Source organism: Ictidomys tridecemlineatus, chromosome 4, assembly GCF_052094955.1.
Source record: "Ictidomys tridecemlineatus isolate mIctTri1 chromosome 4, mIctTri1.hap1, whole genome shotgun sequence".
NCBI classification, from domain to species: Eukaryota; Metazoa; Chordata; class Mammalia; order Rodentia; family Sciuridae; genus Ictidomys; species Ictidomys tridecemlineatus.
Window position 1 is genome coordinate 96,685,896 of NC_135480.1, and position 12,232 is coordinate 96,698,127.

Below are 12,232 nucleotides of genomic sequence, written 5' to 3' on the forward strand. Positions count from 1 at the left end.
TTGTCCTGTACTAAGTGGCTTCAATTCACTAGTCCCATGCCCAGTGTGACCTATGCAGACTTCAGTAGGACTGTTGCCTTCTGGATCTGGACACCATTATGCAGTCAAAGTTGCATTAGCCCTTGAGCAGTGTCCTCATTCTGTTGCCTCATATTGAGATTGTGGTCAACTAACATGCTCAAGTCTTTTTTTATATGAACTTCACTTAAACCATATATCCCCTATCCTGTTCTCATGCAACTGATTGCTTAACCAACAATGCAGAATTTTATATTTATTTCTGTTAAAAAATTTGTATATATATGTTGTAGCCGAGTCTTTCTCAGTAGGGTCATTTATGGCAATTTAGGAGACCCTTCCTTCACTGGGACTGTCCTATGTAATGTAAGATGGTTAGCATCACTGGCATTCTCCCCCTTAAATGTCAGGAGCCACTTCTAATCATTACTAAATTGTCAAATATCCCCTGGCTTGAGAATGTCTGTTCCTCACAGTCTTTCCAACCAGACAGATCTGACTTTCATCAGAAGTGTCCTTAGAAATCTGAGAGTCAGAGCATCTCAGTGCATGGGGACCCCCCTATTTTATATTTGTATATTAAAAGTAATTAGGCAAGAGCTGTCATTGGGGACCCCAGCCCTAAGCATAAGTCCAAGGGCAGCTAATTCAGTAGCCTTCCCAATGCAGCTGTCATCTAATGTTGGTAATAGCTAGTGCTTCCCAGTTAGTGTGAACACTTAGTTGAAACATCTTTGTCCAAGTCACTGATAAAAATGTTTAATGGGACAAGGTCAAGTTCAGAGCCCTTAGAGTGCCTCCATGGCATGGCTACCCTCCCTATAGGTAGCTTAGAAGGTGAAGTAACTGGTGCCACGAAGTCACAGGGCTCTCTTGTGATTCTGATGACTTTTGTGGAAGCCTTAATGATTCTTATAATACAGTACATAAGCAAATTAAAGCTATTCTGTGTTTTTGCATCACTGCTTCAGTCTGATATTTCCTTTCCTATGAGAAGAGGCAAGTGAGAGAAGTCTTTATGCATCACCCATAAACCCTTAGTGACTTGCTAATGGAATATCAGTGTTCTTCACTAAAAAAAGAAGGAATGTATTTTGGCAGAATGCATTTCCATACATTGAACATAAAATTCAAAAGAAGAAAAAGGAGGAGGAGGAAGAGGAATGGGGCAAGCAAAACCTAGTGTAGTTAATGTCACACCCTATCTTTGATCATATCTCTGAATTGAGTTTGATCACTGACTTGAGAATGATAATTATTAGGTTTTAGCCAGTTGAGTTGGTTGAGTTCAACAATAATAGCTAGACTGTGTCTAATTGTTTGGATCATTCAGATCATTAAGGTAGATCAATTGTCTGACAGTTGGTCCATTACTTAGTGGTCACTGTAATCTTGAACAAAAAAGTGAACTTCATAATAGGTCAATTGGATGATATATGTGAAGCTCTTTGTGATTGATATTTCAGAAAGTTTGTGCATCTGCATCATTTCATTACTCATCCTACACAGATTTATCTTCAACATTGCCTGCCAGGTATTTGAATGAGTGTTACTAAATTCCAGGCACCACTTATACATTGTATGAAATACAGGGATGATGATTTTCATACTCTATCCTGGCAGGAAAAAAATCCATCATTTGCTTATGTGAACACCTCTACACCTTGAAATGATTATAAAGAAAGGTGTATGAAGCCTTCATGATTAAGTAATGGAGAGAGGTGAAGTGTTGAGATGAAAAAAGAGAGAAAAAAATGAAGGGCCTTTTGTGAGCTTTGAATCTTATGCTGATAGAGTATGTCACAAATGAGACCTTTTGAAATTCTGGATTCTTTGGAAGCTGAAGCTTTTCTTTTCTCCAGGAAGAATTTCTCATTTGGTAAAAGCCCAGAGCCTACTTTTAACTACTGAAAATAGTGACAACATAAAGCAGTCAGAGTCTGGTTTATCTCCGGTGTGGGCAAATGTACAATAAGGAATGCTTAGGATAATTAGAAAGATGCTTCACTTTAATTTGTATACATAATCCTGCAAGCTTCTTGGGCATAAGACAAAAAAATGTAAATAATATTAAAACAACCTAGGACTAACAATTTCTGAAGTATTACTAATAGTACCCTAACTTAGTTCCTCAGTGTATATATTTGCATATCAGAGTGTCTTGATATGGGCCACACCTTCACCAAATTATTAGGTCCAAGACATTTATGTCATTCACTGTCACACAGGTAAGAGTTAGGCTACTAGAAGCATCGTGTCACTAGCAACCACTTATTCTAAAAGCTACAGAACCATAATGACTTGGGAGAAACACACAGAATAATCACATTTGAAAACAAACAACTCCATATGATACAGCCCTGGCATGTTTCAAACAAGCTTTTTAGTGATGTGGAATTGGCAACTATATCTGACGTGTTGGCCCACTGTTACTTTGGTCTATGCGTGTTCCTCTATTCTCACTTCCTCCTTCATTCCAACATCATGTGACATAACCCAGTATTTCCATCCTCATTTCTCACAAAGCTCCTAGTAGACTCTTACTGTTTGCTAACTCATTTGCATTCCCTGATTGCATTGCTGTGTTTCTAGCATCTTCTGTATGTTTTTTCCATCTGAACATCAGGGATAATCAGGCAACCACACCACCTAATAAAAAGAACAATGCAGCTATGATGTCTTTGACTCCTAATATGAAAACAGAAAAAGCAGAGTAAATGCCCAAGTGCTAGTTACATAAAAATAGCTAGATGAGAATGGAAAATGCCCCAAACCTCTATGCTGCGAGTTGGGTTACTTCCTTGTGAATGCCATATTGGATGAAGATGGTCCATACTTGAGCCCTTGTGCCAACTGGGCATTCTCTGCCTTTAAGGACTGGAGCCCTACCACAGCTTCCCAGCATCCTTAAGCTTCCTTACCCACAGTCTCAAAAGACTTCATAACTCTCATTCCTAATGTGCCTCTCCTCTCCTTTATTTGTTCCCTTTTTTAAAAAAATTCACTTTTAATAGAATGCATGCAAAGAATTATAAAGTGCATGAGCATAAAATGGCATTAGTATATCTGTGATATGCTGTCTAATAAAATTCAGAGGAGGAAACCTTACTCTCTTAAATATTTCTAGATGATGTGGTTAGAACCAGTAGTGTCATCCAGTACTATGAAGAATATTTAAGATGTTTTGCAACATAAGCAGTCTAATATGTCTGCTGGTATATGTATATGTGTCTACCAAAGATTAGGAATGCCTTTACGATTGAATTATACAAACGTATAATTTTAACGTACTAAGGGGGAAAAAGCTGAACATAAGCTAAATCCTAAATTAAATTGGGTAATAAACACACCATTGAAAGTGGGCCTTGGAAAAAGTTCTGAATTAAGAGGAAGCTGCATGTGCACGGAATGCAGTGTGGTACATCAATTCTCTAAAGCAACATGTTGTAAAATTTTACTGCTTTCTTGTTGTGTTTTATATCTTGTTCTCTCCAGGCTTCGTGGACTCGACCAGAGAAGCAAGAGGTATAGCTTACCTGACCACTAGCCAGTCTTTAGTTTTGAAAGCATTGCAGTTTAACTTACCATTACAGTTTAATAACCAGGCACGCTAAACTAATTAGTACTTTAGTTAGATTAAAGAATAGGTCAATAGTGGTAGACATTACTTAGCAATAGTGTCATTTTTAGGATGAGCAAGCAAGCTGTGTTGGGAGTGGATGAACAAATCCTTATTATTTTCTAAAACTGGATCCTATTCTCTTGCTGGTGCTGGTAAAATCACATCCAGGTAATTACATTGATAGAAATAAATTGCCCCAATGCCCAGGCCAGGCATTTTGAAACAATGAATTTTTTGTTTTTATTCTCACATGGTAGATGTGGCTTTGGACCATAAAGTCACAGAGTTAGTGATCTAAAACCTGCTCAGCCCTTTCCTTTCCAGCTCAACTCATCTTGTTGCTCACTTATTTTATAATGATCGGTCTTGGTAGATTATCACACCACATTTCATCTCAAAAGCTACACAAATGACATCTCTCATTGGTTTTCCCAAATTGCTAAACATGTCTGTTACTTTTATAGAGCATTAAATTTATGAGATTGAAATGATTTGGTACAAATGGGTTTATGTTTTGTAAAGTCAGTAGCATTTAGCCTTTGAAATTTCTTTGCTTACTTTCTTTGGTTTAGGTAATGTAGGACTTAGTTTGAAAACTGTGGCTAAACATTAACCTTTAGATTTTAATTGCTACACTCCCAGGCCCTCCTTATGATCACTTCTGTTATTTTTTTTAGAACCTGATTTGTGATTAAGTGACCAAAATAGTAAAATAAAAACCTATCTATTTTAGATGACATTCAAGGATCGAATTTATAAATACATTTTATTAAAATAGCTTTTGCCTTCTTTCTCCAAATGAGTCTTCGATTCTATAAGAATATAAACACAGAAGAGCCTATAGATTCTGTATTTTAATTTGGTAAACCTATCCTCTTAGTCTTTCAGGAATGATAATTATTCAGAGCACATGGCTCATGTGTTCAGGTCATGGTTATCAATATTTAATGCTGCTAAATATTTAAAAGTTGACTGCCTATCCCCAGGCACTGATATTAGTTTCTGCACATGAACATGCTGCCATTGTCAAATCCAGTTCATTATTAGCTCTCTTTGTGTCCTACCTTCCCCGATGGCGTAGGGACTGTGGTTCAGTACATGTCCACACTGAAATGCTTCACTCCTGAGGCACCAGAATCACTTAGTGCGGTCACAGGCTGGGTGTTTTATTGCCCAGAAGTCGTCGACCCATTGGGATTGGGGAAGGAAGAGAAGAAGGGTTAATTATCAGCCAGTCTTAAGTAGCTGCAGATCTCATTCTGCTTTGCCTTGTACATCTTCCTCCTGTCCTTCTGACCTAGACCTGGTAAGAGGAGGAGCTAAGATTTATCAGAGAGCCCTAAGGAGCTGTTAAGAGATTTTTTTTTCCCCTTCTTGTGGTATTGGGAAAAGAATTGTTATTGTAAGTGAAAATAATAGATTTACTCCCAAGAAGGCAGACACTGGATTCTGTTTTCCAAAAGTGTCTTTATCAGAAATGTCGCACTTTGGACATAATTGACTTCTAAGTGAATGCCACCCGAGGGGCTCAGAAGTTTCATTCTCTCCTATTTACCTCATTCAGAGATGAAAACCATAAGCCCAGATGAGAGCAAAAGAAGGTCTGGGTTATGGCCACTTTCATTCTAATAAGCTCTGAAAAGCCTTAGCACTTTTACCTATAAGAAGAGAGACAAAAATGCTTTGATGGGAAGAAAAATTATAATCACCCTTCATGGATTTTTTTAAGGGCATCTTTTTCCATAACGATCTTTTAACTCTTGCCCAGAGTTCATCTGCTCCCTCTGGGGCAGCCAAGACAGTCAGCCTGGCTTTTGGTCTGGATGGCTTATAGGTGGCACTCTGGGGCTTTATCCTGATGCCAGAATAAAACAATTGAGAGAGAGAGAGGCCAATCACACTGGAGTCCTATCTGCATATCCTCAAAGGGACAACTGGGCATCTGGCAAATAATCCCACCATCACACCTGCAGTGAGCCCCTACAAAATAAGAATTCTCTATAGAGGATTGCCTTCTGGTCTGTTGACATCATTAAACAAGAGAAATTTCCATATAGAGAAACCTGGGAAAAGAGACCATATTGAAAGGGAAAAAAAAAAAAGTACAGCTGTCCCTGTAACCATTTTCTAAGCTTCTTTTTAAATGTTTTCTAGATTATTCTAAGTAATGACTGCTCATCCCCCTGCTTTGTTGCTATCACTGTCCCATTCTTACCTATATGACTTTCTTTCCCTATCTTTCACATGGAATTGTTCTCTTGGCTTCCTGGGGATTATGGCATAGGGCATAATGACAAGTCCAGTATGGGTCCAAAGAATCATAGTTCATCTCATGGTTGAGATCACTGAGATGACCAGAAAAGCCAGGGATGGACCTCAAGTCCCCTGTATCTGCTGGGTATAGGGGGAAATATGAGTGAGAGGCAGATCAGGTCAGCCTTTAGAGGTCCCTGCAGGAATGGCTTCATGCCCTCCATGGCCCTAATGCAGACTGACAGGTAAAGATTTTTGTTTGGCATTTAAAAATATCCACTGGGTTAGATCAGTAAGCACTGGCAGCCCACAAGAAAAGGAGTCCCAGGATCCAGTATCTCCAACAAATTGATTATCTAGGAAGTGCTCCACACCTGTCTGCTGGCATCTCTTAGTGTGTGCCATCTCTTGGGATGCAGCTTCTCAATCAAGCATCTTCCTACATTTGCTGGCCCAATGGGAACACCAGGGCATTGGTCTCAGGAAGGGGACATGCTCATAGCAGGAGGCAGTGATGATTTTCATTGGCCCTTCTTCCTCTTACCGGCAACATGCTGTAGCTTCCAGATATGACATGTGATGGGGCTTAGATGACTGAAAAGGACTAGCTCTGTTAATGGTAGTGTAAGGAACTTCTTGTGCTAGATCTACTGAGCAAGGCCAGTGGTGCCTGGCTTTTGGGCTTCCCAGGCTGCCATAAGACACTACAATTCTGGACTTTAGGTTTGCAAACCAGCATATTAAAAGAATCTGAAGCCAGGTGTTCTTTCATTCTCTAAAGACAAGCCCATCAGATACCAGATGCAGAGTACTGTCCTGTCATTTTCTACAGAATATCATACCCTGAAATGAGGGTGACCCAGCCTTCAAGGAGTCTGACCCCTTCATCAGATTACCAGCTTTCTGGAGGATCTGGACTTGGGCCATATGCCTACACCCATTCAGAGACGGCAACCATTTTACTTAGAATGTCAAGAGTTAAAAACCCTTGGAGATATCCCAGTATTCATTGCATTAGGATCATATGCTATTCTCTTGACTGATCACTGTCATTCCAGTGACTCAGGAAGCCAATAGCAGAATTAAGAACTAGAAAATGGAGACTGTGATGTCAAGGATCTCAGATCTGCCTGGGGCTCTCTTTATCACTCTTCTTAGAGAGGGGATCCTGTTACCCTCAATTCTATCTCTGCAGATCCTGAGCTTTGAATTGTTTGACTTTTTTTTTTAATGGATAATTTCAGCTTTTAACTATCCAGGAAATAGAGACATCTGCAGAGAATGGCTTTCTTGCATACTTTCTTTCAGTGAGCACATTTGAAGTTCCTATCTCATGAGCATGCACATAGGGCTGGAGGTGGGAAACCTGGAAGGAAAGGTCAGGGATGCATATTTCCAGGATCTCCCAAGGCAAGGCCATTGCTGCTGAGACCTCTGCTGGCCAGGGTCTTTACCTCTATTTCACTCATCCCAAAGTGGTCTTGTGGGACCTAGTCTGTCCTTGCCCCAAACCAATTTTGGCACACAGTTCAGGTCATTTGACATAATCAAGTCCCATTTCCTGTTTTGGATACACCAAAGTTCCCATAGTGCTCACGGAACATCCCCCATTAGGTAATACCTAAAGTCAGACTTAATGTTGGCCCAGAGAGGAGAGAGGATGTGAGATTCATCATAGATAGGTGATGAACTAGTCTCCCGTAGCTATAGCTATAGCTGCATGGCCCTCTGCCTTGTCTCGGACTCTGATGCTCCCCTTTCCTTCCTGGCAGACTCTGGATGGGCACATGGTGGTACGCAGCCACGCCCGCGTGTCATCCCTGACCTTGAAGAGCATCCAGTACACAGATGCTGGAGAGTACATCTGCACTGCCAGCAACACCATCGGCCAGGACTCCCAGTCCATGTACCTTGAAGTGCAATGTGAGGAATAACTGGGGAAAGACTTGGGGGAGGGAAGAGCCCTTCAGGGTCAGGATGAGAGAGGGAAATAGTACCCAAGACCTAAGCTTACCCCCGAGCTCTGCTATGTTCCCTGGCCCCTTTCAGAGTTCTGTCCTAAAGCCACCTGCCACACACCATCCCTAGACTTCTTACAAGCCTTCTGTATGCTCTGAGGCTTCCTATGCAGTGCATGTGCACAGGAATACTGACGTGATCCTGACCTATCCTATACCATGTGCTAGGTCTGCTTCAGAGCATGCCTATCTTCCCAGTGCCAGGAGACAGAATGGGGGACTCCAAGATAGTGGTGGTCGCCCTGATAGTCATTGTCATTTATTGCAGATTCCCCCAAGCTACAGGGCCCTGTGGCTGTGTACACTTGGGAGGGGAACCAGGTGAATATCACCTGTGAGGTTTTTGCCTACCCCAGTGCTACAATCTCCTGGTTCCGAGATGGCCAGTTACTGCCAAGCTCCAACTTTAGCAATATCAAGATCTACAACACTCCCTCTGCCAGCTATCTGGAGGTAAGTAGGAAGGGGCAAAGGGTTGGATAGACGAGGCTGTTTGATGATGGGTAGGCTTTGGGATGCAACTCACGTTTTCTGTCTCACTTCTCTGGCACATCCTGAACTGGAGAGCCATTGGCTGGAGAAGAAATAGTCTCACCCCTGGTCACCTTTCTCAACTGCATCCGTGTGCTCCATGTAGCTAGACTGGGACTGGGGCCTGGAAAAAAAGCCTCTCCCATGATCCATGGGCTCTTCTCCTATCTTATTCAAGGCTGGGCTGGTACTAATGACTTGTGCTTTACTAGTTCTATTCTTGTCTAATTTAATTCAGTAAGTAAAGATCTGCATCTGTGGCCATTTCATGGTGCCCTTGTAACCCCAAAGGCTCCTTCCTTCTAAAGGTGACCCCAGACTCTGAAAATGATTTTGGAAACTACAACTGTACTGCAGTGAACCGCATCGGACAAGAGTCTTTGGAATTCATCCTTGTTCAAGCAGGTAAGTGCTTCTCGTGGTGGCTTCCACACTGCCCATACCCTTATCAGGGTAACCAGGATACTTCAAGAATACCAGTCTAGTGGGGTAAAGAAAGCCAGGGCCAACAAACCCAGATGATCAGGAAGCAATTGGAGATGTAAGGATCTAAATATGAGATGTACAGAGAGAGAATCATAGAGGAAGGGGACAGAAAACAGGTGACAGGATTCCTAAGAGTGAGCAGAAATAAGAGAGACATGCTTTGGAATTGGAAGTTGTGGTCCTGGGCCAAACTGGGCTCACCTGGGTCTCCATATGTGTCCTCTCCACAGATACCCCATCTTCACCATCCATCGACCAGGTGGAGCCATACTCCAGCACAGCACAGGTGCAGTTTGATGAGCCAGAGGCCACAGGTGGAGTGCCCATCCTCAAATACAAGGCTGAATGGAGAGCGCTGGGAGAAGAAGCATGGCATGTCAAGTGGTATGATGCCAAAGAAGGTGAGTCAGAGCCGTGGCTTCTCCTGTAGAGTTGTATGGCCCCTGCTACTCCATCCGGGGGCACACACTTGCACGCCACTCTTACCTACTGAAGCATGCCAGATGTCACCACCTGCCGTCCCATCTGGGGTCCTGCGGAATTAGGAACTGTCCCGCCCAGAATGAGGTCATGGTCATATCTCAATAGAGAATTGCTGGCCCTCAGAGCTTAGTTCCCGTGACCCTGCCAGGACTAATGAGGTCATCTTGGTGGCATTCCAAGCAGAAACCCTGTGTGGGTGCTGAGCACAACCACATGAGTGCACTGCACTCCTGCTCTGCTTATGCGACTTCAGGGTCTCTACCTGCCACTGGCCAGTCCTATGTGGGTGTCTGTACCTAGGGAGTGTCATGTAATTATGATAATAACCAAATAAGCAGAGCCAGGGAGACAAATGTGCTCCAAAATCAATTCTATGGTATCTTTCCAAGCTAAAGATGAAGAAAAGGACCCCCAGGCTACTGCAATTTAAAGGTCTGAGCCCTTCCATTTGAAGATGGAGTATATTTACATCTCAGTCCCCCTTTTGGGATTGAATTGAGAGAGCTCAGTGAAATCTCTTGTGTTTCTGTAGGAATGTGTAGTCCTAGTCTGGTGTGTGGAAACTGGTGTGGAAATGGGAATGGACTGGCATATCAAGTGTCACAGCCTTTCAGAGATGAGGCCCATTGCACTTCTACTGAGATTAGTTCCACCATGAAGCTCCATCACACTGTCAGCCTGTGGGAATGGTGGGGGTGGGGGTGGGGGAACTGAGAGGAATGACTGTGTAACCGGGATTGGAGAAGAAAAGAGTCCTTTTAGCTTCCTAACTTCACTCTGAAATCTTACACTGCCTCTGTGGCAGTTTGGTCCCATGTTACCACAGATGCCAGGCTTTTTAAAAATGTCTTTCTTTTAGACATCGGTTCTAGGTTTTTGACTTATTATGGTAGAATATACATAACATAAATTTACATTTGACCATTTTTAAGTGTATATAATTCAGTAGCATGAAGTCTTCTCCATTGTCCAGCTTCAGACCTTTCTGTCATTCCAAAATGAAACTCTTTACCCAGTGAACACTACCTCCCCTTGACCCCTCCTCCCTCCAGTCCCTGATGGCCACCCTTCTACTTTCCCTCTCTGGGTAGCTGATTATCCTCATTACCTTGTAGAAGTGGAATCATAAAATACCTATCCCTTCTCATGTCTCCTTATCTCATTTAACATGATATGAGATTCACCCACGTTATGCCATGTCTCCGATTTTCATCCGTTGTTTTAAAGCTGAACAGCATCCTATTATCCATCTTTACCACATTTCATTTGTCCAATCATCCATCTGTGACCGGTCATTGGGGTTTGTTTTCTATGCTTTGGCTGTTGTGAGGACTGCTGCTGTGAACGTGGGTGTGCAGGTATCTATTCGAATCCCTGATTTCATAAATGCGTCCGCCCAGAAGCTGAACTGCTGAATCAAGTGACAGTTCTGTTCACCTTTGTGATGACCTGCCAGACTGTTCTCCGTAGTTTCATGTCACCAGGAGGCTTCTACTCTTTTGTGATCCATCCCTTCTTCTCACCACAGCCAACATGGAGGGCATCGTCACCATCGTGGGCCTGAAGCCTGAGACGACATATGAGGTGCGGCTGGCGGCCCTCAATGGCAAGGGGCTGGGAGAGATCAGCGCAGCCTCCGGGTTCAAGACACAGCCAGTCCGTAAGTAAAGCCGGCTGTCCTGCCTCTTCCCCGTGCCCACCTTCTTCTTGGGGACCCTGAGCTGGCCTGGTTTACAAGATAGCCTTTATCTTTCAGATGCTCATGGAGGCCCCAACTCTTAGTTCTCTAGCTCTCAGTGGTGGCTGACACACTCCTTTCATCCTCTTTCTCAAAGGGGCCAGGGACACTTCCCTAGTAGTTGGTCCAGCATGACAGAATAATAGCCAGGCATGGTGAGAGTGGGAGGGGGGTACCACGGACATGGTAATTGGCGAGAGTGGGGAGAATACCAGCAGTGTGTGTGGAGGAATTTGGGAGATCTGCTTTTTGACACAGGGCCAAAGAGCCCCTGAGCACCCTGTGACTTTAAAGAAGGAGACAGAGTGACCGTTCATATAATCCTTGGTGGGATTTTTTGATGCCGTAGAGATACTAGATCACATGTAGGACATGTGAGCAGGAGCCAAGTCCCAGCTATGCAGAAGGGGAGAGGACGGCCATGACCCTGACTCTTCTGCTCTTCGCCCTCCCCCTTCCTCCCCTATCCAGAGCACTCCTCGTGGTCTCCCTCCTCACAGGCCCTTTCCAGAGAGCTGCTTCTCCTGGTTCTGTGCAGGGCATCTCTGTGTCCTGCCATCATTCCCTCTTTCCTTAAATCATGCCTGCCGGCTTTGCCCTCACTTCCCATAGCAGCCAGACTCTGGTCAAGCCCTGCTCTGGCACACTCTGCTACAGACCAGAGCTGCTGCCCTGCAGGGCTCCTGAGTCTGTCCAGCTGAAGAAGAAGCTCTAGAACCCGATTCCTGAGTGGCCACAGAGCTCTCTGGGCTCTCCCTGGCCCCTGGATTCAAAATGCACGTGGCAGAATCCTTTGCTTCTGCCTTGGAAGCCATGGGCCTGCAAAGGGACCCCTCGCCTCTTCCCAGAAGTAGAAAAGGCTGTCTCATTCCTTCTGCAGGGATTGCTTCTTTCTGCATTTTGAAATAATTTGATAATTTGAGTTTCCAGCTCCATGTGCTCTGCGGATTCTGTTCATTTCTTTTACATCTTATTTTTTTTTCCTTGGGTCTGTCTCTTGGCTTTTCTTTTCGTCTGTGTTCCATCCATGGGAAATGCAGATAGCCCTCCTCCACGTAAGTGCCTCTTCATACCTCATTACCT

The 12,232-nt window shown here is 43.5% G+C and overlaps 1 protein-coding gene across 30 annotated transcripts in view; it reads left to right on the top strand.

Moving 5' to 3' along the window:
- The window catches only part of Ncam1 (neural cell adhesion molecule 1), a 293,481-nt gene that overhangs the window by 242,637 nt on the left and 38,612 nt on the right, over positions 1–12,232 (top strand). For 14 of the 30 annotated variants that reach the window (XM_078046995.1, XM_078047001.1, XM_078046996.1 and 11 more), the window contains 7 exons: positions 3,514–3,543; positions 7,666–7,816; positions 8,180–8,364; positions 8,751–8,847; positions 9,159–9,329; positions 10,940–11,071; positions 12,190–12,204. In XM_078046995.1, coding sequence (XP_077903121.1) covers positions 3,514–3,543; positions 7,666–7,816; positions 8,180–8,364; positions 8,751–8,847; positions 9,159–9,329; positions 10,940–11,071; positions 12,190–12,204 — 781 coding nt within the window. The remainder of the gene's footprint in view (positions 1–3,513; positions 3,544–7,665; positions 7,817–8,179; positions 8,365–8,750; positions 8,848–9,158; positions 9,330–10,939; positions 11,072–12,189; positions 12,205–12,232) is intronic. The other 16 variants (XM_078046999.1, XM_078047008.1, XM_078047019.1 and 13 more) reach the window with 3 other exon arrangements.